The sequence below is a fragment of the Mesoplodon densirostris genome, chromosome 19 (genome assembly GCF_025265405.1).
Source record: "Mesoplodon densirostris isolate mMesDen1 chromosome 19, mMesDen1 primary haplotype, whole genome shotgun sequence".
NCBI lineage: Eukaryota > Metazoa > Chordata > Mammalia > Artiodactyla > Ziphiidae > Mesoplodon > Mesoplodon densirostris.
Window position 1 is genome coordinate 31,647,575 of NC_082679.1, and position 26,350 is coordinate 31,673,924.

Sequence of the window (26,350 nt, forward strand, 5' to 3'; positions counted from 1 at the left end):
AACTCATCACCAACATGCAAGACCCTCACACACACCCACAGCCCCTACACACAGCAACCCACTTGCTCCCTGTACACAGACACATAAGTGCAACACCCTCGGAGAAGTGGAGACATCCTCATGGACCACAAGTTCACAGAACATCCCCAGGAACACAATCGCTTTCAGTCCTCTCCCTGGAACCCTGGCAGCCACACCCATCACTCCCCAATGCACCCACGGATGCACAAGCAGCTTATGGCACAAGGGTGTGCACTGACCCTTGTGGACACACATACAGACTCATAGGTATACACACGCACATTCACAGTCGGGCATACACACACCTGCACACACACAGGTTCACCAGCACCAATACTCACTAAGGCACATGTATACCCATATGCCCCCACCCAAAGATGGCCCTTCGGGCCTTGCATGTGAGACCAGGGATGCCCAGGGTCTGGAGCAGCAGGCACCCAGGCCAGGCTGTGGGACACAGCACACGGAGAACAGCTGAGGACTCTCACTCTGTCTACCTCCTGCTGCCCTCCATCCTCACCCCAACACCTCCTCTGGGTCCGTCTCCCTTTTGCTATCCCCCAAAGACCCCATCCTCCTCTGGAGGTTCAGCCCCTGCTAGGAGACGTCATCACAGAAAAATAGAACTTGGCATTCAAAGCACCTCCTCTGCATAAGCGCCCTCCCCGGGGCCCAGCCCAGGAGAGCCAAAGCTGAACCCTGGCACCTTGGCCAGGGCTGCCTTCCCCAGCGTGGCCCGAGCGACCCCAGAGGGTCCCGGGGCAGGAAGAGAACATGCTTGAGGATGTGGAGAGGAAAAGGGAAGAAGAGAGGAAAGACAGCCACTGCCGCTGAATTCCCATGATCGTTATCGCAACTCACATTTACTGAGCACCTACTACGAGCCTACTATGTGCAGGCACTGTTTATTCAGAATACTCACGATGACTCTGCAAGCTCCACTTTAGGGATGGAGAAAGTGGAGTTTCAAGAGGCTAAATCATTTTGTCAAAGCCTAGCGCTGGTGAGCAGGAGAACTGGGGTTGGACCCCAGGCAGGTGCCCTCCAGAGCCACTGTCTGAGCTGCGTTCTTGGCTCCATGCCCCAGACCACCCCAGACAGTCCTGCTCTGGGTGACAGAAAGCTGTCACCTGAACAAGTCCGGGAACCTGGCTGGCTGTTTACCCTGCAGGAAGATAGAGTGTGAAAGCACCCAGTCTACCTCCCCACCCCACGCCGGACGGGGCACCGTGGCAGTCTGGTGAGTCGCTGAGGGCCGGGGTCTGCCCACAAGGGGCTGGAATTGGGGTGATGCCGTTATTACCCGTAAACAGAGGGGGAGGCGGAACCTCACTGCTTTGCTCCAGCCGACAGCAGCCTCGGCCCCATGGGAACCCAGTCCTCAGAGAGCTGGTTGCTATGGATACACTCCCGAGGGTCCCAGCCTGCCAGCCCCCAAGCCCCTGTGCAGCCCCCAGAGTCTGCTCTTGTATGCGTGAACCCTGGGGGAGGGAGGGGTGGGTGAACAGACAGCTGGGCCCCTGCCCCCAGGCGTGCCCAGGCAGGGGGCGAGGCCCCAGAGGCTGTGCCTCCGCTGGGGAGGTACCCGGGCTTTGTCTAGCTCCTTTCTGCAAATGGCCCATCTGCCCAGGCCTCTAGATGTAAGTTCCAGCTCCCTGCTCTCTCACAAGACCAGGGACAGGGAGAGGAAGGCCTTCCAGGCTCCCAGAAAACAAGCCCCCTCGGGTTCGTAGTTCCGCACTCCCACGCACAGCTGTGCGTCCTCGGGTACGCGGCTCCACCTTTCTGAGTCTGGGCCCCCTCTGTACCAAAGCCAAGGTCATGGCAAAGGTCCAGGGTGTTGCCATGGAAACAATATAAGAGTGGGTGCCCACACAGTAGGGGTTTCACGAATTAGTACTTGATACAGGATCCAGCCTTCAATAGCCAAAGGCTCTGGGGACGCTAGAAGCAGCCCCATGGCCGGCAGGAGCCCCAGTGTGGGCAGGGATGGGGCTGGAGCGCACCTGGGAGAAGGGTATGCAGGGGCCCGGCCGTGCCACACTGTCCCACCGCATGAGCACCAGGCTGACCACCCTGGACCCCACCCTTGCAACTAGGATGGGCTCCAGAGGTGCTGGCTGAAGGGCTGGTCAAGAGCTCGGGCTGGGGCACCACACACTCCCTGGGCTCCAACCCCTTCTCTGCTTCTTTAAACTGGGGGGCTCACAGCGAACTACCTAATTGTCCCTGGCCTCCTTTTCCTCATCTGTAAAGTGAGTGTTGTAAGGATTAAATAGATAGAAAGTGCCTGGATGTGCCTGGCACATCCTTATTCCTCAATAAATGTGAGGTGCAATTATAAACGGGAAAATAACAAGTGATGGTTGCTACATGCCCAGCACGTCTTTACTCATTTAATCCTCAGGGCAAAACACTAAGGTCAGCAGGGAAACAGTCACAATATTTGACAACTGAGGAGGAACACGCACCGGCCAACCAGAGCAGAGGCTGGTTAAAAAAGCAGAACGACCCCCCGGTCCCTCTCAGGCGATGCCAGCTTTGGAGGTAGACACTATTGCAATTGCTATTACCAGTGGTATTACTATTACCCTCTGGCTTTACAGGTGAGGACCGAAGCCCAGAGAGGTCAAATCATAAGTGGGTACTGGAAGGGGGAGATTTTAAGGCAGACCACCTGACTCCAGGGCCCAAATCCTCCCCAGTTCACCCACACTGGCTGGCAGCAAGCTGAGGCTCAGGGGGACAGAGCTGGGCAGCCGTGACTGCACTGTGCCCAGGACCTCTGAAGGGTGACCGCTGGCCCCTTACCTAGAGGCTTTGCTCAGTCAAAAGGCCTTAAGAAAGTGGTCCATTTCTGACTCTCCTTGGCTGCCAGGCACACCAGAAATAATGGGCGCGCAGGACAAATTTAATCAACCCATCAGTCACCTCTAAAAGGAGCTCTCTGCTACAGACGGGGCTTTGAGGAGAGGCCTCAGGCCCCAGCTGGACACACAGCTCTATCCTCATTCAGACGTTTCTCTCTGCAGCTGGGTGATCTTGGTCAGGGCCTCTGGCTCACTGGCCTCTGTGGAAAGCTGGCCAGGAGACCCCTTAGGGGCCCCCACTGCAGAGTCTCCCTTCAGCCTCTCCAGCCATTCTCTCACTCTCTCTCCCCCTCAAAATCCCGGAGTTCCGGGCCCCAGTTCTGATCCCACAGTGAAACACCCTCAGCAGACATCCCTGTCTTCTAGCAGGCACCTGTGGCAGGTGGCCCTTCCCCAAATCCTGCCCCCCTGCCAGTGGTACCAGCAGTGGCCCTCCAGGGAAAGATACCCCCGAGATCTGCCTGGCACCTCCTCGGTCTGGAAACAGACAACACAGACTTGATGGGAATCCCCGGGCCCGTTCTGACACCTGAGGGTCACGCAGCCTCCAGGCCCACTGGCAGGTGCCCCTTGGTCACCATTCCCAGGGCCCATGTGGACCCTCCAGTAGCTCAGACTTCCCCTGCCTCATTGAAACCCACTGGTTATGGGCCTGCGGCTCCCCCCGATCTGGTAGCCCCCAAGGCAGAGACCGTTTCTGACTCTGCTTAGCTGCCAGGCACCCCCAAAATAAAGGGTGCACAGGATAATTTTGACCAATCATCAATCAGTCATTTACGATAACAGTAACTGGAAACATTCCTAGGGCCTTCCATGTACCAGCAACTGCACTGACTATAGTGATGCTGTTGATGGTAACGGTGTCAGCTGGTGATAACTGCTAGCGTGACTGGGCCCTAAGTGCCAGGTTCCAAGCCCTGTATGTGTATATTATCTCCATAAATTGTCAAAGGATTCCTAAATCTAAAGCCTAGAGAACAGAGTGACTTGCCCAAGAAGACCCAATAAGCATGTGAATAAGTCCACTCCCAGATCAATGACCAAGATGACCACCAACACTGAGGGAGCACTCACTGCATCAGCCTTTTATCTACATTATGCCACGGGGCCCCTCATAACAATTCTATGAAGTCCAGACCATCATTATTCCCATTTTACAGACGAGCACTTGGCAAATGGGGCCCAGGAAGAAAAATGCCACGTCACACAGGAAGGGAAATGGCAACACTGGGGTTTGAACTCAGCGTCTACTGCAATCAGATGTGCTTAACCGCCGCACAACGGCGCTGCTTCTCTGGGCTACTAGAGGGAACGCCCCCGGGCAACACAGAGCTCAGCACGGGGGCTCCCCTGGGCATGAGCAGAGCCCCAAGGAGCAAGGTCCAGGCTCGGGTGGGCTGCACTTACCCGGGGCACTGGCGATGTCTGGGCGCCTTTCCGGGGCCCGCTGGTCTCTGGAGTGAGGTCACGGTGGTCCACCTGCATATGGCTCTCCAGGTCCTCGGCGCTCTCGAACTTGACGCTGCACTCGGGGCAGCGGAGGCCGGCGCAGGGCCGGTCGGCAGGCTCGGGCGGGGCCAGGCCACCCACCTGTCCGTTGGAGCTGCGGGCCATGCAGCCGGCGCAGAGGCCATAGGGGAGCCCGTTGACGTCGAGCTTCACCAGGTCCTGCTTGCTGCGAAACTCCTTGAGGCACAGGGCACACTTGTAGAGCTTCTGCAGCCCCTGGCCGCTGGGGGAGGACGCAGCCGAGCTGCCCGCCAGCTTCTGCATGTGGAAGGTGCCGTGGATCTTGAGCTCGAGCGTGGAGGTGACCGTCTGCATGCAGACCACACAGCGGAAGCCTGTGAGGGAGTTGCGCAGGTCGGGGTGCATCTGGCAGTGCTCGATGAACTCCTCCTCGCTCTGCAGGGGCATCTTGCAGATGCGGCAGGTGCCCGTGTCCAGGCTCTTGCTGTGGGTCACCTTGTGCTCAGTGAGCGTCAGCAGCGAGGGGAAGCGCTCGCCACAGATGGGGCACATGTAGTGCTTGGCGGGGCCCCGGTGCGTCTGCAGATGCTCCCGGAGGCCATTCTCCGAGAAGAAAGTCCGTGAGCACACGTTGCACTTGTGGCTGCCCTTGATGAACTCAGCCTTCTTCCGGGAGCCGTCGTCCTCGCCTGGCCGGATGTTGTGGTCCCGCAGCCTGTGGTTCTGCAGCAGCACCTCCATGGTGTAGGCCGCCCCGCAGATATCGCAGCCGTACATGGGTTCTGACGCGTCCACGTCATCCTCGCTCGCCTCGTGGCTGTTGGGCGCCTCGGGGTTCTTCAGCAGCATGCCCTGCAGGTCGGCCGGCTCGGCCTTCTTGGCGGTAGCCGGGGGCACCCCGTTGGCCGTGCCGTTCTCGGTGGCCGCGTCGAACACGCAGTGCTTCTCCCGCAGGTGCTTCTCCAGCAGGATGATGGCGTGGAAGGCCTTGCTGCAGAACTTGCAGTTGTACTTCTTGCTGTGCGTGGTGATGTGGCACTGCAGCTCCACTTCGGTGCTGAAGGTCTCCCCGCAGAAGATGCACTTGTGTGCCTTGGCCGGGTTGCCCAGGTGGCTGTGTTTGACGTGCACCTGCAGGTCGGCCTCCTTGCGGAAGTCCCAGTTGCAGGCCGTGCAGCGGTACATCTTCTTCTCGTTGCTGTGCTTCACCGCCAGGTGCACCTGGATGGACACCTTGGAGTCAAAGACCTCCTGACACAGGGTGCAGTGGTAGAGCACGAAGGTGTGCATGTCCAGCAGGTGCTTCTGCAGGTCGTCCACCGAGGAGAACTGCTTGTCGCAGCTCTCGCACACGTAGTGGGTCGACGTGGTCATGTAGTGCACCGTCAGGTGCTGCAGGAGGGATTCCTGGGAGTCAAAGTCCTCTTTGCACTGGGGGCACGCCTGCTTGCGCAGCAGCAGCTCCAGGTGCAGCTTCAGGTGGGTCTGGAAGCTCTCGAAGTTGGAGAACTTGAGGTCGCACTGATTACAGGGATACTCGCCGTTGGAGATGGAGTTGGCGCTCACCGAAAGCCGCTGCCGCTTCGGGGAAGACACCTCCACGTCAGATGAGACCGGGCTCTGCTCTGCCTTGGACTTCTTGCTGTGGGCCAGCGGGATGTTCTTGTGGTTCTCCTTGATGTGCTTGGTGAGCTTCAGGATGGAGCCGAAGATGGGCGAGTTGGTGCAGTAGGGGCAGGAATAGACCTCCATGAAGGACTGCGCAGGCTGCACGACCGGGGACTCCAGCTTGGCGCTGCCGACGCTGCAGTGGGCCTGCTGGATGTGCTCCGTGAGGGAGGACTCGGTCAGGAAGCCCATGGAGCACTGGTTGCAGAAGAAGGCATTACTGCCGTCGGGCGGGTTGGCGTTGGGGCCGCAGTGGGAGACGCGGATGTGCTCCTGCAGGCTGTTGATGTCGGCGAACATCTCGGGGCAGTAGTTGCAGTGGAAGGCGGAGATGTTACTGAACTGCATCACGGGGTAGGCGTGGTTCTTGTGCAGCTTGCGGACGTGCTCGTTGAGGTTGTAGAGGGTGGGCATGGAGTCTAGGCAGATCTGACACGTGTGGCTCTGCTGTGGCTTATCCGCGTGGATGGTCTTCAGGTGGATCTCCAGCACGGCCAGGCTGTTAAAGTCCCGCTTGGAGCAATAGGGGCAGCTGTAGACCACCTTGGACCAGCCCTGCCCGTCATCCCGCATCTTCTTCTGGCCCCGCAGCGGCTTCAAGGTGGAGTCCGGCGTGGAGCCTCGCTCCACGGAGGCGCTGGAGTCTGGAGTGGCGCTGCTCATGGAGGCCACGCTGCCCAGCACGGGGTCGGGGCTGACGCTGTGGTTGCTGGAGTCGGGCTGCCGGTGGCTGTCCAGGTGGCAGTAGACGCCCTCCACCGAGGAGAACTGCTCGGGGCACATGGGGCACTTGTGTTTCTGGTTGGCGTGGGCTTGGTGGATGTGGGCAAGCAGCGCGTTCTCGTCGACGAAGACCTCGGGGCAGTGGATGCACTGCAGGTCGGCCTTCTCGGAGAGCTGGGGGTGGCGGGTGAGCACGTGCTTCTCCAGCTCCTCAGTCTGGCTGAAGGTGTCCTCGCAGTAGTCGCACATGAAGTCGTCCTTCTTGGCCTCCTTCTCCGACTTGGCCAGGTGCTCCTTGTTCTTCTTGTGCGCCTGCATGTGGCTCTGCAGCGAGCTGGTGGAGGAGAAGCCGCGCTTGCAGACGGTGCACTTGAAGGGCTTGCTGGAGCTGTGGGTCTTCAGGTGGATCTTCAGGTGGTCGCTGCGGGAGAAGGCCGCCTCGCACTCGTGACAGTGGTACTTCTTGTCGCCCGTGTGCAGCTTGATGTGCCGGTCGCGGCTCCTCTTGTGCTTGAAGAGGCGGCTGCAGTAGGTGCACTTGAACGGCAGCTTGTCGCTGTGGATCTGCTCGTGCCTCTTCAAGTAGCTCAGGCGGATGAAGGACTTGTCGCAGAACTGGCAAGGGTACGGCAGGCCCGTGCCCCCTTCCTCCTCACCCAGGCCCAGGTCACACCCATCTCCGATCATCTGCGTGGGTGACGCAACATCCTTGCTGGAGGGAGACGAGGCCACCCAGGAGAGCTGTGGGTCGTCGTCACCATCTGCAGAGGGAAGGCAGAAGAGAGATTAGAGGCAATTCCCAGGGCCGCGAGAAACAAGGACAGAGCCAGCTTCTTGAAAGCTCGCGGGCTGAGGGTGTGCAGCTGGCCAGCTGCTGCAGGGGGAGTGGGGGGAGGGAGTCTGGGGGGCCGGAAGCAAGTGGACATGCGCGCCTTCCAGTCTGCAGAGGGGGTGGAAGAAGGGTGGCAGGATAAGCAGGGGACGTGCCTCTCCTCTGGGCAACACCTTCCTGGACCCCGCTGGATGCAGCACCCAGCCCCCCAACAGGAGGTGAGGTCTCAGTCACTTCCCTGATGGGGGGTGGGGGGTGCAGCCTGGGAAAAAAAGTCACCTGAAATGTCTTCAGAGACCGTCAGTCCCATAGGCCCAAAGGAGGTAAGTCCCATCACTTGATCAAGACACGGGGGTTGACTCCCCCTCCAACCCCTAGTCTGTGGGGGAAATCCCCCTGGTGCAATGGGACGTAAGCAAAACTCTGCAAGAAAATAAAATGCATTTTCATGAATTCGGCCACACCTCATACCGTGGGGAAGGGGGGACTGATAAAGCTGGAACTGCTGCTTCAGGTGCACACAGACATATGAGGCGGAAGTGACAGGCACATGGTATCAGCCCCGAGAGCACACACGGGGGTAAACGAAGGGCACTTGAGGAGGGGCTGCAGGGTTCCCAGACCAGACCATCCCAAGGGCGGTCGTTTTCTTTGCTCCCCCTCCACCCCTGGATTTGCCCCAAGTTCGCTCAGGACCCTGGGTGATGGCCCGACGGTGCGGTGATCAGAGATGGGGCCAGGACCCAGATGGCCACAGAGCTCAGAGCCTAGTGGGCCCTTAAATCCCCTGTGGCGTGTGAGGACGGGGCCTGCACAGACACCCTATGTGGCCCGCCCTCCCCAGGGAGAGGGGCCACCCCTGCACTAGGGGTTGGCCATTTCTGGAAAAAACAAAGGCAAACCGGACACAGCAAATTAAACCAGTGAAGTTTCCCAAGATACGGCGGGGGTTGAACCCAGCCAGCCTGAGCAGGGAGTGAATTCCATGGCTCAAGTTTCGTGTTGGGTGGATTTAAGACTTAATAATGAATGAAACGGACCGCAGGCTGCTACGGGCAGGGGAGAGACAAACAAAAGCTCAGACTCGACTGCACTGACCTTGCTCTTCTAACCCCCGAGGAAACAGACCACGGCCCCCGCCTCTCCGGCCCCCAGCCAAGCCAGCTTAGTCTTCGGAAAAGCCTCACAGATGGAACCCAGAAATTCTTGGCCAGAGGCAGCCCAGACCCTCTAGAAGGGAAAGGCAGGGGGACCACATTCCGAGGTTGGGCAGGCACCGGCACGCACAAACACACTCACACACACACAGGTCACACGTCACTCCCACAACTCACACGTGAACTCCAACACACCAACACACACTCACACACATGCAGGCATACACACTCATACCCACACACAATCACACACAGTCACATACTCTCACACAAACATATCCATTCCCCTGCAATCACTCCCACGTGCACACACAAGCTTGAACATACATGCACACTCACCTGCAGACACACACACACACACACACACCATCACGGAGGCACAGCTCAAACCGCGGGTCCCATACCCCCAGGCTCTCACAGCTGCCAACCCCAAGACTTGGAGAGACAAGCAAGGCCAGCTAAAGGGTCTTTCAGGGTCACTCAGAGCCTGCTCCTAGGGCCCACGCACCACCCTGGTGCCCGCCCGGGGCCTCTGGCCCCGACCGTGTGAAGATCTGCCTGACCCCAGCTACCACCGCTGGCAGAGCTGTGCCTGGAAGGCTGCCGCTCTCCAAAGCTCCCGGCCCAGAGTCCTACATCTCCCAGCAGCCTCCCTGCCTCTGAAGCCCAGTCACCCAACCCAGAGCAGGGTGTCTCCCAAAGTGAGGGCGCCCGCTCCCCTGGGAGCCTCACATTACAGGGCCTTCGGATGGGAACGACGCAGGGCTGCCAGTTCCTCAGATGAGATGCAGTGGGAGGCGCCCCGGCCCCTGCCGGGTAATTCCCAGCTCTTGCCAGCTGGGCTACGCGGGGCGCAGACAAAGGGACCCAAGGCAAGAGATGGCTGGAGCTGGGGCAGCTGGGGGACGTGCTCCGCCCCCGCCCCCTGGCCGGGCTCCACCAGCTTTTTATTATTTTGATGTCTTAGCTCAGACTCACGCAAGCTGCCACGGAGCCCTTCCTGTGTACCTCTGCTAAGGGCTGTTCTAACCACGAAGGAGGCGGGAACCAGGGCCCCTCCCTCTGTACAGATGAGGAAACTGAGGCACAACCACAGTGACGTCCCCCAGGGAAGGACAGCACCAGGCCTGTCCACAGTCAGGCCCCTTGACACAGGTCAGTCGTACAAGACTACACCTGAGTAGGTGAGACCAGGAGAGGGACCCCCGTGTCAAGCTCCCATGCAGTCATGGGCTGGCTCTCCTTTGAGCCCTGACAGGACCACCAGAATGGCCCATCGTCTGCATTGCAGGGAGGGGCCCCCGAGGCCCGGGAGGTACAGAAGCTGGCTGAAGCTCGCAGGGCTGACGAATGGAAGACAGGCCAGTTCATGGGTGAGGGGGGCAAGGAAGATGCCTTGCCAGAAAGACCAAGCCTGGACACGTCTTTCGTTCATGAGGATGAGAGGAGACACGTGCACTTGAACCCTGCTCCTCCCTTCATCTGTCCACCCCACAAGCGTTCCTCTAAACCCTCAGAGTCAGCTCACACATCTGCAAACAGGGACGTGTCGTGAGGGGTGGATGAGAAAACGTAATGTGAAGAAGCACTCTTATTCCATTTACATGAACTGTCCAGGCCAGGCACATCTGTAGAGACAGAAAGCAGATTAGTGATTGCCTGAGGCCAGAGGAGGGAGCAGGGATTGACTGCAAATGGGCAAGAGGCATCCTTCTGAGATCATGGAAATGCCTGAAAGCTGGACTGCGGTGAGGACTGCACAGCTCTGTGAATTTACTTAAAAGTCACTGAATTGCTCACTTAAAACAAATGAATGTTATGGTATGCAAATTATACTTCAATAAAACTGATAAACAAAAGCACTATTTGGCCAATAATAATAATTAGCACAAATGAGTACCACTAGTGCTAATAAAATTAGCAGCTACATTTAGTGAGCACGTCCCAAGTGCCAGCACTGTGCTAAGTGCTTCTGTTACCACAATTAATCTCTTTTCATCCTCCCATTGGTAACATCCCATTTTTGAGATGAGGAAGCTGAGGCTCAGCGAGGTGAGTAACTTGCCCTGAGTCACACAGCCGGATGTCCCAGTGGTGTTTGACCAGGATTGTGGGGTCTACTCTCACCCTGCTCCACCTGCAACCCCACCCAGTCTTTGAGAAGAAGCAGCAACCTGTTCCAGCACCACAGTCCCCGAGGTTCATTGCGGGGCTGCCTGGCTTTATTTTTCTGCAAACAGGTCTCAAAACTAAAGCAAAGCACATTATTTTGGGAACAACAAACTGAGCAACAGCTGAGATTATAATCATCTGAATTGAAACGAAAATAAGGCTCCTTAAACTGAAAAGATCCAATCAGGGGAAACGGGCATGTTGACAAATAAAGACCCAACTCAGATTGCCCTGTTTAAAGCCTTTTACCTTAACAACGTTTAACCTTGACTGCTGCCGCCCCATCCCTCCAAATGCGTTTTGTTTGGGGGGCACTTAGCTTACTCTTCTAGGAGCAGACTGGAGAGATGACTGGGGCCAGCACACTAAGGATGGATGGGCAGGGAGGTCGGCAGATGAAGGGGGGTCCTTTTCTTACAGCGGCAACACTCCCCTCATGCTGACTGTTAGACATCACACGGTGCAGCCGGTGCAGCACACGCCCTCAGGCAGATGTGCAGAAAGGGAAGGGGTGCAGAAACAGGATGAAGGCAACCCCAAGGTCCCCTTCAACTTGAATGTTTCAGGACTCAGGGAGAAGGTAGTTTCAAGGAAAGTCCAGCTCGACCAACCACCTTTTCACGTCCAAGTGAATGCTTTGACAGAGTCTACTATGGGCCAGGCACTCTTTTAAAAGCTTTACGTGTGTTAACTCATTCAGTCCTCTCAACAGCCCAATGAGATAGGCACTATTATTATTATTGAATATTTCCCTGATCAGGTGAGAAAACTGAGGCACAGAGAGGCTGAGTAACTTGCCTAAAGCCACACAGCTTGCAGGCAGGAGAGCCAGGATTCAAACCCAGTTAGTTGGTTCTGAGTCGGTGCTTTCACCCACCATGCTGCCCTGCCTCTCTCCTTTGGGAGGGGGCACTGTCACATGAGAATATCAGGAGGGAAACCCAGTGACTAATGCCAGATCCTTGGCCTCCCCCTCCCCCTAGAATGATTACAAAGAAATATAACAAAATAAATAGGAAAATCACTTTCAAAAAAGAAAATTAGAGTCATTTAAAAAGGACTAATCCTGAAAAAAGGCCTGATAGGAAATGGGTTATATGGGGCTGTTGCAGTCTGCTGCAGGAAGAGAACAAAAATAAGCATAAAAGAGGGGAGGAATTTCGATAAAAACTCAATTATGTAGAAAAAAGAACATTAACTGGGCTTCAGGATACATCAGTGGCAGAAAGAGTCAGGTGGACCCCAAGCTCACATGGCCACACTTGGTGAATTCCACAGGTTGAGGTCACAGCCATGACAACGTGGCCTCAGACACACCTTGCCTGGGCAGAGCAGAGTGGCTGCCACCCAGGATGGCTGGGACCCTCAGCTCCACGCTCCTCCAGTCACAGAGAATCAAGGTCGGGGCTGCCGAGGAAGTACCTGGATGCAGGAGAGAGAGTAGCTAGCCCACAGGCCCAGAGGAGTGAGCGGAAAGGGGGACCTTCCTGCAGCGAGGGGCACAGGCTGAGGAGGGAGGGAGCCCTCTGTCACTGAAGTTGTGCTAGAGGAATAAACGGCTCTGAAAAGAACAGGGAGGGGGGAGGTGTAAACAGCCAATGCCCAAGCAGCTCCAGGTTTCTAGGACATTCCTGGGATGGGCAGGTCCATTCAAGTGAATAAAAATGACCACCAGCCTCCAGAGGGGACAAAAGCTGAGTGGCCCCAGGAGTGAAGTTTCCATCAACTCCACAAGTGCCCCCAGTGTGGGGTTCTGTGCTGGGGATTGAGGGCTCACTCGAGTGCACCCCACCTGGGCGCTGTCCCATGGATAGTCCAGACCATGCACAGCAGGCAGACTTGGGACAAGCAAGGGGCCTGGGGGAGACACGCTGGGGCAGAGGAAAGAGCACTGGACAGAGAGTCCAGCAGGAGACCTAACCCTCAGCTGCCTCCACGTAATATGGGAAGTTGGAATTTGTGCCTCAAGAGTCCCCTCTGGATGAACATAAAAGTCATTTTGGACAATATTCCAATCATCCAGATTGTTTCCATAATAGCCACAAAAAGGCTCGACGATTCCTCACGAAGCCCCAAAAGGTCTCCTTGCTATTCACCCAATTCCTTGGGAAAATGAAAATTGCTATGGAGGCAAGTTCCCTCCCCACAAGACAAAGCTCTATGGTGCTCCAGGTAGAGCCTCCCCTCTGTCCCCGTTGGGAATTCCAGGAATGGGAATAACTGTGGCCCCTCCCCACGCTCGGAGAAACAGGACCCCAGACTCAGGAACCATCTACACCAATCCCGCTTGATATAGAGGAAGAAGCTGAGGCCCAGAGAGAGAAGAAAACTTCCAGGGACAGTAAATTGTTAGTGGTCACCTCGAATACTGTGCTCAGGAGGATTCTGAGGCCCTATCTGGGCTCAGAAGAAATGAGTGCTGAGATCAACTGGTAATGTCTGCCACGGGCAGAGGAGTGCACAAGTGGAATGTTCAAAGAGCGGGGAGCAAATTGGAGGAGGAGGTCTCCTGATTCTCAGTGCTAGAGAAGAAGCCTTTAACCATCAGGTTTTCTCTTTCAAGAAGGGAACTGTGTATCCCCTCTGAAAAGGAGGCTTTAGGGCAGGATCACCAAAATCCTGTAGTTCAAGCAGAGACAACAGCATTTGACAGGTACTGTGGAGCTGTGTTGTAGTCTGGAGAGGGGTCTCCAGCCAGGGATAAGGGTCAGCAGGTCCAAGCCTGCTGATGGCGAGGTCCACCCAAAGTGGGCACAAAGCAGCCCGGGCATCCTGGGAGGGCAGATCAATGCTCCCCAGAGCCCGAGGTGACAAAAGCTGCAAGACATGAATGTGCTTCAGGACACACCACTGACTGCACTTCCCACAGAGGCAGCCAGGACCAGACAGGTGGCTTCCAGACATGAAACGATGCAAATTCAGCTGGAGGAACATCTGGGTGAATTGCTGATCTCTTCTTAGGAAACTTCAAATCTCTACCCATCTGTCTCCCTGCGCTCCCCATAAACCTGGTGCAGCAGAGGGATCTGTGGGGAGCCTGGATCTGTGACAAACTCGGTCCCAGAGGTCACTCTGTTGCTGGCAGGGTCGGAGTGCTTCTGCCTCTGTGACACGGCTGGACTGGGCAATCTCTGAGGCCTTTTCCTGGGGCTGCTTCCAGTAAACTGTGGTGTGAGCTTCCTGAGAGGCCCAGCACAGTTAACCCCTGGACCAGAGTGGGGTCCTGGATCCCATGATATGAAGGCCCAGTAGGAGACGGAAGCTGCCAGGCCAGAGCTCCCAGCTGGGTGGGGCATCCTCACTGTCTCCATGCCTACCAGGGACTCAGCCCCCAGAGGCAGCATCCAGACTCAAACTAGGCCCAGGGGGGCCACCGACAAGAAGGCGACACGAGTGCCTGTCGTGGTCCTTACCTCTTACCAGGTGACAAAGCTGGCCATCCATCCCAGAATACTCTGCAACTCAGTTATATGCACACACGTAGGATCAGTGCAAGGGGGAGGGGAGGCAAGAGGAAGTTAACGGGCCATCACTCATCTTATTTAACACAGACGGGGAAACAGAGGCCACAGAGCAGGAGCAGACAGATCCAGAACTAAACTCATAAAAACCACAGTAGTTACTGTTTATGGAACATTTTCTATAAACCAGATCCTCTGCCAGCATTTTCTCGTTTGATTCTCACAATATCGCTATGAGGTAGGTGCTATTACATCCCCTTCTTTCTAACCGTGCAAACTGAGGCTCCAAGAAGGAAAGCAACTTTCTGAGCACATGGAGTTAGCAAGTGGCAAATGTACCACTACCTCCACCCCAAATCCGCTCACTAACCACTAGACTGCACTGCCTCTCCAGGCCCTGAGTGCCGGTTCAGGGCCTGCCCCACTGCAGAAGCTGCTCAGTGCCAACCCCTACAACTCAAGGACAGCCAAGAAGAGGTCCTCACACTTTATAACCCCACCCGCCACAAAGACAAAGACATGTCCCAAAGTGGGCAGAGTCGGTGGCTGGCTTTACCAAGCTGGATTACCCGAGGCTGGCTCTGATGCCAAGCACCAATGAATGTAGCTGGCCTCTTGCCTCACTTGGTGGCAGACAGAGCAGGATGCTTAAATAATCTGTGCAGAGGTTGTGGTAGGCAAGGTAATGCCCCCCCCCAACAAGATGTTCATATCCTAATCCCCAGAACCTAGGAATATGTTACATTACATGGCAAAGGTGAATTAAGGTTGCAGATAGAATTAAGGATGCCAATTAGATGACCTTCGGAAAAAGAGATTATACTAAATTACCTGGGAGAGCCCAATGTAATCAAAAGGGTCCTTAATGCAGAGGAGGGAGGCAAAAGAGGAAGTCAGAGTGACACAATTGTTGGCTTCAAAGATGGAAGGGGGCCACAAGCCAAGGAATGTGGGCAGACTCTAAAAAATGGGAAAGGCATGAAAACAGATTCTCTCCAGAGCCTTCAGAAAGGAACACAGCCCTGCGGTTTTAGCCCAGTGAGATCCATGTCAGACTTCGGATTTACAGAACTATGATATAATAATTTGTTCTTGTTTTAAGCCAGTTAAGTTCATGCTAATTTGTTACAGCAGCAATAGGAAACGAATACAGATATTGGTACCAGGAGAGGGGTGATGCTATTACAAATACCTGAAAAGTGCGGAAGTGGCTTTGGAATTGGGCAGTGACTAGAAGAATTTTCAGGAGTGCAGTAGAAAAAGCCTATATTGCCTTTAAAAGATTATTCATAGGGATTCCCTGGTGGCGCAGTGGTTGAGAGTCCACCTGCCGATGCAGGGGACACGGGTTCGTGCCCCGGTCCGGGAAGATCCCACATGCCACGGAGCGGCTGGGCCCGTGAGCCATGGCCGCTGAGCCTGTGCGTCCAGAGCCTGTGCTCTGCAACGGGAGAGGCCACAACAGTGAGAGGCCCGCATACCGCAAAAAAAAAAAAAAAAAAAAGATTATTCATAGAAAAACTGATTCTGTTAGTGAAGACTCAAAAGGAAGTAAAGAGTACATTTGAGAAAACATAAGTCACCGTAAAAAATACCTAAATCATCATGAACAAATGGATAAGAGAAACATGAACATTAAAGGCACTGATGGTGAGGGCTTAGAAGATGAGGAACTTGATATTGGAAACTGGAAGAAAGGGATCCTTGTTATACAGTGCCAGGAAGCTTTAGGGAATCATGTCCCACAGTTATGTGGAAAACAGGACTTGTGATGGATAAAAATGGATATTTAGCTGAGGGGATTTCCAAGCAACATATTGAAGGTATGGTCTGTTTTCTTCTTGCTGCTTGTAGTGGAGAGGAAAGAGATGGATTGAGAGAAGAACTGTTAAGCAAAAAGAACCAGGAATTGATGATTTTGGAAATTCTCAGCCTAACCAAATTGCAAAAGACATTATAATTAAGAGATTCACTATCAGCAAATCATGCTCTAGGGAAAAGACTGAGAGTGTGACTATACATTTTGCTAATATCTCAGAAGAATTAAAAAGTTGGAACACTCAGTCACACAAAAGACTCTTTGAAGAGATTAAGAATGTGACTCACATATCCTCTATGTCAAACCAGAGAGCATCTAAGAAATTTGGGGGCATTGCCCTGGAGCCATCCCAGAAGAAGCCAAAAGTAGAGATCAGATTATCTAGAAAAAAATCTATGTAGGGACCTCTTGTCCAACGGTGTAGATCCTCCATGACATACACAGGAGACCCACAAGCTTCTTGAAATTTTATACCAGCAGAAACACTGCCAGCTTGGACCAAAAAGGAGATGGAAGAAGGCTGAGGAACCCCCCAAATTCTACAGGCAGGAAATAGGCTAATAAAATTACTCAGCTGCAAACGTGATAATTTCCATTTAAAAAAAGAAAAAAAAAAGACAACTCAGAGGGCAAAGCCAGAGAGTAGAACTTTGAGCCCAGAGGGTGGTACCATGAGCCATAGTGGATGAGGTCACTACTGGACTAGGTTCAGGTTCTGGCACTGAATAACCATAGGGATGTACGTAGAGGCAAGTACACCCATCCCCTCTTGTTCTTTCATTTTCCCAACTCTTGAGAGTGGTAATCTGATGAACTGGTCTCTAAGAGGCTTTGTAGCTCTAAGAATCTGTGATCAACTAGTGATGGCTTTCCTGGGTACAGGAATGAGGAATGACAGATAGTAGGTATCCCAGCTTCCTGCTGGATATCTCCCAGTTTGTGTTCTTTCCCTCGGCGCATATTTGTTGAGTCTGCTCTATATGCCTGGACCTCTGAGGGCTGCAGAAGGTACCTAGCATTCTTAGGTTTCTCTGCTCTTGTCTGCCCAACCTCTCTGTCAATTAGTTACTGTCTCAAGTTTCAACTCTAAACCAATGCTTTGTCACTTTGAAGCACTTTAAAAGAGGGGGGAGGGCTTCCTCAAGGGGGGTGGCTCAGCGGTTGAGAGTCCGCCTGCCGATGCAGGGGACACGGGTTCGTGCCCCGGTCTGGGAAGATCCCACATGCCGCGGAGTGGCTGGGCCCGTGAGCCATGGCCGCTGAGCCTGCGCGTCCGGAGCCTGTGCTCCACAACGGGAGAGGCCACAACAGTGAGAGGCCCGCGTACTGCCAAAAAAAAAAAAAGGCGGGGGGGGGGGAACCTTTCATGTAAGCAGTAGTCAGTCGTGCATGTAGATATTTGATTTTCCTAAAGGGACATTTGAGGGTATGGTGTAAAGGTTGGAGGCCCAATCACTGAGAAATCAAGAGTCCACCCTGAGAAGAAAGGGGAAAGGGCAGCTGGAGGGTCTTTCCTCAGAGGTAGGCTAAGGAGCCTCAGAAAGGATACCAGGAGCTGACATGGCTCCACCTAAAATCTTGAATTAGAATTATGCTTTTAGTAAAAATAACAGCAATTTGTATTCACCCTTCCCTGCTCCAGGGAGCTCAGAGTGCCTTTGCAGCTATGATCTCATCATCACCAATAAGGCCACAGACAGGGAAAGCAGGTATCATTCTTTCAGCTTGGGAATAAAAACTAAGCAGGTTGGGCGGGGGTGGTGCTCAAGGGTCAACAGGCAGCATGAGGGTGGAGGCTGGCATGCAGAGGTCAGTGGCCCCAAACTGAGAGGAGGAGCTGGCCCTGGTGGGTGAAGGGTGGGGTCCTATTCTTTGACCCACCTCTAAGGGACACTTGGCACATATCCTTGAGGGCCCACAGAGCTCCCAACAGACTGAAAGCCATGGCCCGGCATCCCTTTTTCTAGCTGTCACTAGGGGCTGCTGAAATGCCACCTGACAGCAAATAACTGCCATCCAGGCCCTTAATAAACCTTCCGGGGAACCAAAACCATCAGCATTATTTTGAAGAGACTCAGCCAGTCTCAAGGAGACATCAGCCACTGGGAGACAGCAGAGCCCTATTTTGAGAGTATGGGGTCGCTTAGACCGAGCTGCCACTCACTGGCTGTGTGACGGTCGTCAAGTCACTGCACCTCTCTGAGCCCCCATTTCCTCAACCATTGGATGGGGATAATAAGAGTGTCTGCCTTACAAAATGGGTAATGTGTATATGCTGCTAAGCATTCAATAAATGAAGGAGGTTACTAGTGTAACTTATACTATTTTCATTAATTGCAAATCCCATCAACTGTATGGCATTTAAAATTTTACACAGCATGTTCACACCCATTATCCCTTTGACGTTGGAGCAGCTACTCATGGTTGAGGTAGTGGTGGTGGTTATTTCCATATTACAAGTAAGCAGGGTGCCACACACCCAGGGATCCTGGGATGGAACCCAGCATCCCACCCAGCCTGTGTCCCTCTTTCACACTCAAAGGATCTGGGTTTACACAGTAAGCTGTGTGGTCAACCCCACGGATGAGGAAACAGAACAGAGAGGTTAGATCAAACCCCGATGTCACAGAGCAGATGGTAAATGGAAAAGCTGGGACTGGACTCCCAGCTGGACTGAGAGAAATGATGACCTGAGCAGGGGGACACAGATCACCGTGACTGTCCTCTCACCAGATGGTCTGGGGACCACCCAGTTATCAGTTATTTTGTAAAAATGCCAACATTTAGAAATTAAGAGCACTCAAAGTTTTTTAAAACATCCACTTCTGAGTTTTCTGGAAGGAGAAGGCAAAGACCTGGAGACACAGGACCTGCATTTGGTGCAGCCATGACAGAGCAGAACTGCAGCTCCCCAGTAGAACCAGGTGCTCACTCTCCTGTTTGTCCAGACCCACAGGGCTCCCTTCCTCATCATGAGGTGTCCTGGGCCCCAAAGGCACTTGTGTTTGCTTGGCAGCTGAGTCCAGCAGCTGGACTTAGGAGCCTTAGACTCCCAGCTCCATCAAGTTAATGAACCTCCTCAGTTGTACAGAAGAAGAAACCTGCCTCAGTTTCCTCATCTGTAAGATGGGAATAATAATAATAGTCCCAATTATAGAGTTGCTATGCAGATGAAATAAGTGAATATTTGTAACAGCTTATATATGAGAAATGCTCTATAAAATAAAAATAGTCACTGGCTACTGGCTCCCAGCTCGACATAAGGTCACAGGGCAGAGAAAGGGAGAGAGAGATAGGGAAGGGAGGCAGGCAGTGGCCATGATGGTTTCAATGGGCACAAGACAGTGAGGGGTCCCACCTCCCTGAGTTCTGATTAACAACCAGGAAGGTCTAAGTTAAGGACAAGCAGTTACCCCCCTACAGAAGATGATTTTCTAAGCAAAAGACACTCAACCTGCATAAAGGCCCATCGGACCCTTGCCATTTACAACCCCAGGACATCAGAGAGGAAAGAAGCCTAGAAAAGCCCCCAGCCCAAACCCCTCATCGTATAGACAGAAAACTCAGGCACCAGCAGCCTCGCTAGCACTTGGACCCCGGTCTCCAGGCTCATGGTGGAGGGCGTGGGGGATGAGGCCTGACTCCCAGAGCACCCCTGCCCCTCACCCACTAGGCTGCCATCCCAAAGGGCTGCTGGACACCCAGGACAGGAAGGGGACATCTGCCTTTCCCCTTGAAGTCTCTGACCTCACAGAACACACAGCCTGCCCGGCTGCTCCATCCCTTAGACAAATTTACTCAGCACTGATACTGAAAATGCAATTGAGCTTGAGTTTTATTGCAGAAATTAAACACACCAGGAAAAAAAAAATAAGAGCACTCGTCAACTCGCCCGAGAGCTGGCGGTGATCAAACTAGCTAAGGTGGAGTGTCACGATAGGCTCCTGCCGGGGAAGAAGGGCCCCAATATTCCCCCACGAGCCCCAAAGATGGGGCTCTTGTTACTAGCAGAGGGGCTCTGGAAGGCTTTTCCATCAGCCCCCTGGCCGGGCCCCCTGCACTCCCCGACCTCACCCCACCAGCCTCCCACCGTCGCGGCTGCAGAGTCTCCCAAGTCACCTCCATGAGCTTTCACGAAATGACACCACCAAGGGCCGGAGCAAAGGGCTCTCTCCTCGACTCGAGAGAAAGCAAGATGCTTTCAGGGTTGAATCACTGTTTTTCTTTCCTCCCTTTGGAGATCGGCAGAGCCCACATTCGGCCGTGTTCGTGGACCTGGGACTGGAAACAGCTGCGCTCTAATTACACGTAAAGTGTACCAAAACATCCTTTTTATCACAGACTGGAAATCTGTTAGCATCTGTCTCTCCTTTGTTTCTTCCACAAGATACAAGCTTGTTTCTACATTTTTCTCACCTGTAGCGGTGATTAAAATTCATTATAAATGAAAGGAGTGAACAGAGAAACAAGTTCCTCTGTGTACCCTTCTAAACTCAAATTAGAAACAGCTGTTTGCTAATTCATGCAGCGATGTTTTGTCGTGCTCTGTGAATCAATAATAACTCACCTTATTGCTGCAGAAATTTTTGGATAATCCATATATTTAATTCGGCGTTGGGTTCCCCAGGCAAGAATGTGGTGGCAGAACCTCCCAGCTGCCCTCAGGTGGGCACGAGGGGACTCTGGTTCACTCCCTGGAGACGTCCACGCTGCCCCGGCAAAGAACCCCAAACTCGGAAGCACCCAGCACCTCTCCCCTAGACACGGGTCCTGGCAGGACCAGAAGGAAACCCAAAACAGTCTCCTCATCTCCTCCCCTCCCTGGAACCAGCCAAAAAAAAAAAACCAACTCTGATTAAACGCAAACCACACACATCCTCCAGCCACTGGAGGGAACAGCAAAATTAAACCTCTAATTGGTACACGGAACAATTTAAAACTATTAAGTATAGGTGAAGCTTTTCTGTAAGAAAATACTCCTTTGATTAGGATTAAGTTTATTTGGATAGCATTCTTCCCTTCCCTACGTTATAGCTGCAGATGTCAGAGTTGCAGTCTGGAAGTCCTCGAATTTTCTGAGAAGTGTTCAGGCATCTCCTCAGCCAACTTCAGAGGAAAGAGCATGTGGCATCCAGAGCTGCAGCCCTACCTGAGGCTCTGAGAGGGAGAGGATGTTCTTTCTCCTTTGTGGGGAGGGAGGTGAGCAACACGTTCAGAGGCCTGTACTGCCCCCACGGCACGCCCGGCCTGATCAGCAGGGGCCCCTCCTTCAAGACACTGCCCCCAGGAAGCCTTCCCTGACTCCCTCTGCCACCACTGGTGCCCTTCCCTGACCTTGGGGGCACTGCCATCAGGCCACTTTTCACCCTGCACTGTGGCACTTGGCATCACTGTCTATTTTGAGTCCTTGGGGAGCCCCTGCATCCCCCTCATTCTTTCAGGTCTGAAACATAAGTCACACTGAGCCACTTTTTGAACCTCAGACTGGTATCACTGCCCATGGCCCAGTCCCACCCTGCAGCCACCAACCGCAGAGCCCTCCGTGAGTGCCAGGCATGGCGCCAGGCTCTTCATAAGCTTTACCTCATTAAACCCCCACCTCCATCCTACGTGGTGCCCACCATCATTTTCCCTGTTCTACAGATCAGACACCCGAGACTCAGAGAAGGCAAGGGCCCCGAGATTCACAGCAGGTAGTGGAAAAAGCCTGGAGTGATCCCATATTTCTCCAGAAAGCCATCAAACTGAGGAGACAGCCGTCCAATGCGTCCAGGGGGTCTGCCTAGCGCAGCTCACACTCATCTGCAGGGCTCTAGGGAGCTTTCCCTTGGGGGAGGCCCGGACAGCTCCCTCCCGGGCAGCTCCCTCCCGGGCAGGATCAGGGAAGTGTGAGCAGGGAGGTGCCATATGCTGGGAGGCAGGGGCACTCCAATTGTGCTTTGAGGAAGGAGGAGGCTCTCCACTGACCCGCGTCCCCCAAACATGGGATGTGCACCATCGTTAGAACCCGTGGTGATTTAGGGGACAGCCTAACACTGATGCACAAAGTGAGAAAGTTCATGCGCCTTCAATTCCCTTTTCAGCCATCAGGCAGGACTCCACTTGGTGCCGTGTCCTTAATTTCTCTCTAACGTTCCAACAAAGAGAGAATAGACCCCAAGGCTCAGGGTTTTCAGAATGCCAGAGCTCTGGCTGGAATAACTTGAACGTGGGCTTTTCTTTGGGTCTGTTTTCAATTTACTTTTAAGGTCACTGCCTACTTACAGCAAATGATACTGATTTTCCATTGGCAGAATTAAGTAAATAAAGTACAAAAAGAGGACTTAAAGAAAACTACTAGGTAAATCATAGCACCAGTGATACGGAAATCTTGCAAAAATTATGGCAGAGGGATACAAATGACCAAAGCCTGGGACATCTAGTGTAGAAGTGAGCGTGGAAGTTGGAAACCTCAGGAACAGCAGGCTGAAGTCTGCATGGTCTCTCCAGGGCTTTGCCCCTGAAATGATTTTCCAGCCGCAGCTCCTCCAGGGAGAAGACATGAGAGACGGTGCCAGGTAGGGCCTGGGAGCTGAAGCTCAGGAATAGCTGTCCTAAGAGCCTGCTGCTACACCCGGCCCCACTCAGCAGCCCTCCACCCCTCAGGCCATGCCCCCCAGTCCCCAGAGACCTGGCTCAGCTCTGCGTTCACAGCAATCAGGGCAGGTGGCAGGGGGAGGTCACAGGCAGGGCATCTGGGCGAGGCCTGAGACAGGTTCAGGAGGTCTCAATGCTCCCGGAGGGAGGGAGGCCCCGGGGAGAATCAGAGCTCGTCCACACAGGAGCTGCCGCCTCCCCTCCAGGTCTGGTTGGCCCCAAGCAGAACAGAGCAAAACCCACAGCACTGGCCCTGGGCCTCTCCCAGCGGGCTGGACCAGCACTGGACCAGCACCTTGGTTCTGGGGCTGCTTCCAGCCCCAAGCAGCTGTGTGACCTTGGGAAAACCCCTGGCCTCTGGGCTCTCCTCACCTCATTTACAGAACACAGCTTGTATCCTGACTTTCTTACTGGAGGTGTGGACAGAGGAAGTATTCAATGAAGGTAAAGAATGTGAATAAATGACCAGATTCGTATTATAATTTTCACAAAAGCCAGTATCAGAGAAAACCACATGGTGCTTCTAACCTAGAACTTGAAGCATCTAACGTAGAGCTCAAAGACATGGAAAGATGATTAATAAGTATGTTATGTTTCATATTAAATATGTACATACATGCCATACATGCCTATAACATATGGATAATAAATGACATTTATTATGTGCTAGACATTCCTTGTTTGCTCCATGTCGCACGTTGTCACATTTAATATTCACAACAGTCTGAGGAGTTATTATTGCCAGCCCCCACTCTGCAGATGAGAAAACTGAGGCTTACAAAGGTTAATTAACACTTCCAGGGTCCTACAGGTCAGAAATGGCCGAGCTGGGCTTTGAATGTGGGTCACCTGACCTCACAGGCTGTGCTTTTAATCACCCTGAGATGCTGTGTGTGCGAATCACCATATGGGAGTGAAGGAAATTGAGTGGGTGACACCTGCTCAGAAGCAAGAACATCCCCGCCCCACCCTCCGGAGCCAGCTTCATGTAGAGCCCAGGCTGGACGCCCAATCAAGAACCCTGGGAGGATGTCAGGGTCGACTCCTCATTTTTAGCCCAGACACATCTTGGGGGACACTCTCCTTGGGCTGGGAGGGTCAGACTTCTGCAGACAAGGCAGGCGTGCTGTCTGACCTCGAAGCCCGGATCTGCTGTTTTTCACCTCAGTCAAATCCATAGAGAACCAGCTCAAGGATCCCCCCAGCATCTGGAGAACTGAGGAGCCTCCCACAGCTGGGGGGATGGAAGCACTCCCCCAAAATACTCGCTCTCTTTGCCCCGTGATGTGTCCGCGGCCCTCTTGGCAATCCCGCAAGACCGTCACAGCTTGGTCCCATTGCACAGAAGAACACACTGGGGATGGAGAGTGGAGGGGCTTGCCTCGGCAGGCGCGCCAGGCACGTGCATCACAGCCCTCGGCCGCTCGGTCCAGCCGCAGCTGCGGTGGACGGTCTGAGCACTGGGGCCTGAGCCCCAGCCTCAGGCTCTCACCTCCAGGGCTCTGCCTCTCTCCAGAAGGTGGTCCTCAACCAAAGGGGGACTGGAGCCTGCGGGGCATCTTGCACATACAGGAAGGTCCCAGCAGAATCGAGCCCGGGGGTCCGCAGCCGTGACCTTGACACTCCTCCTCGATACTGACCTTTCCCTTCCCTGCCTCACTCTCCCTGTCCCTCGCTCCTGCTTCCTTAGAGCACCTACCTCCCCATCGTAGAACCTGGACCCAAGTCCTGGCCTCAAGCTCTACATTCAGGAAACCCATCCACGACACTTACCTACGGTGGTGGCGCCAGATTCGGAAGCCGAGTCCATCCAGCGATTCCCCAGGCTCGGGTCACCTTCCAGACTTGTGCCCTATTTGTTTACTTACTTACTTTTATTACTGTCACTCAACTTTGTCCTTTCACCTGCTTTAGGCCTACCAGTGCTACCTACCTGAGCATAATCCCAAATAATTATCTTGATGGAATCGTGGGTATGATGTTTTGTAATGTCCATTAAAATACATACATAATTACCTTTTTAAAAATTGCATGGGGCTTCCCTGGTGGCGCAGTGGTTGAGAGTCCGCCTGCCGATGCACGGGACATGGGTTCATGCCCCGGTCTAGGAAGATCCCACATGCCACGCAGCGGCTGGGCCCGTGAGCCATGGCCACTGAGCCTGTGCGTCCGGTGCCTGTGCTCCGCGACGGGAGAGGCCACAGCAGTGAGAGGCCCGCGTATCGCAAAAAAAAAAAAAAAAAAATCACATGAACCATCTAAAATTGGGCTGCCCATCCCTAAAAGTGCCTCAGGCCCCCCACTGTGAGGCTCCTCCTCTGGCCTCCACTTCGCACAGGACTGCAGCTCGCGGTGTGCCCCTCGCCCCGCTCCAGAGGCTGGGAGCGTGCTGGGGGTGGTGGCGTGGTGTGCCCAGCACAGCACCTGGCCAGAGGCAGGCAGGGGAGAAGAGGCGGGCTGGGCCCCGAAAAGGAGGAAGAGCCCTAGGATTCCCCACCGATGTGCTGGTGCCAGCAACGCAGCCACTCTGCGGGCCCCACTCACCCTTTATACTCAGCCAGTCTGCGACTGAGCAGAGAAAATTTCAATTTTTCCTGCATTTTCATGTCTCAGCCTCCAGAAAAATTGCCATTGTGGGTTTTGTTGCTGAGCTGTCAACCCTCGATGACTGAGACTGCTCCGGCCCCACCTGGGTTGGGAGGAGATTAAAGCAGCCTGGGGAAGGCCCTGAGTGCAGGGGCAGCAGCTGGGGAGGTGGCCACCTGGCCCGGGACCACGGTGTGAACGAGGAGCCCCGGGTGGCTGGGCTGGCATGACAGGCGCCCCCTGGAGGCGGCTGTGGCCAGGCGCAGTCCCCTGACTCGACTTCCAAGTGTGGGGCAAGGCAGCTGCAGTCCCAGACATCACAACTGGGGCATGCAGTCCCCTGGTCCCTTCTCAGCATCGCGGACCCTTCCCTAGGCACCCCTACCCCCTGCTGCCACCTCTGCTTTTTCAGCCTGAATGGCCACCACGTCCTTATGCTGTAACCAAGCCCTCATCTTACCCTACACTGTGCCCACTGTCATAAATAGACTTGAAAATCATCATAAACTATGTTCACTGAGCACTTACTATAGGCCATGCTCACTTTTTTGTTTATTTATATTATTAAGCATAAATGTTTTGTGTGTATTAATGCATTTAAACCACACATAATCCTTTCACTAGACACATTTTACAAATGAGGAACCCGAGGCTCAGAGGCTGAAATAAACCTTTGGGAGTGTCCAGCTGCCACCCGTTGTGCACGTGGGGATACTGAGGGCCTGAGGTCTGAGAGAGGGACTTGCCCCCAGGTAGATTCCAGCAGAGCTAGGAGGATCTGACTGCCTGACTCACCAATCTCACAAAATGTCAGTACGTTAGAGGTGGAATTATGGGAACCCTCCCAAAACACACACGCACACACACCCCAGAGGAGGCTGAGAAGGCTGATGTAATGTAGAGGTATAAACAGAGAAAGACCACCCTGTGGAAAG

At 54.0% G+C, this 26,350-nt stretch overlaps 1 protein-coding gene across 1 annotated transcript in view; it reads right to left on the reverse strand.

The window, feature by feature from the left end:
* Positions 1-26,350, reverse strand: part of ZNF423 (zinc finger protein 423) — a 251,209-nt gene that overhangs the window by 109,038 nt on the left and 115,821 nt on the right. Inside the window, exon 3 of the mRNA XM_060083156.1 lies at positions 4,299-7,513. Within this exon, the coding sequence (XP_059939139.1) occupies positions 4,299-7,513 (3,215 nt within the window). The remainder of the gene's footprint in view (positions 1-4,298; positions 7,514-26,350) is intronic.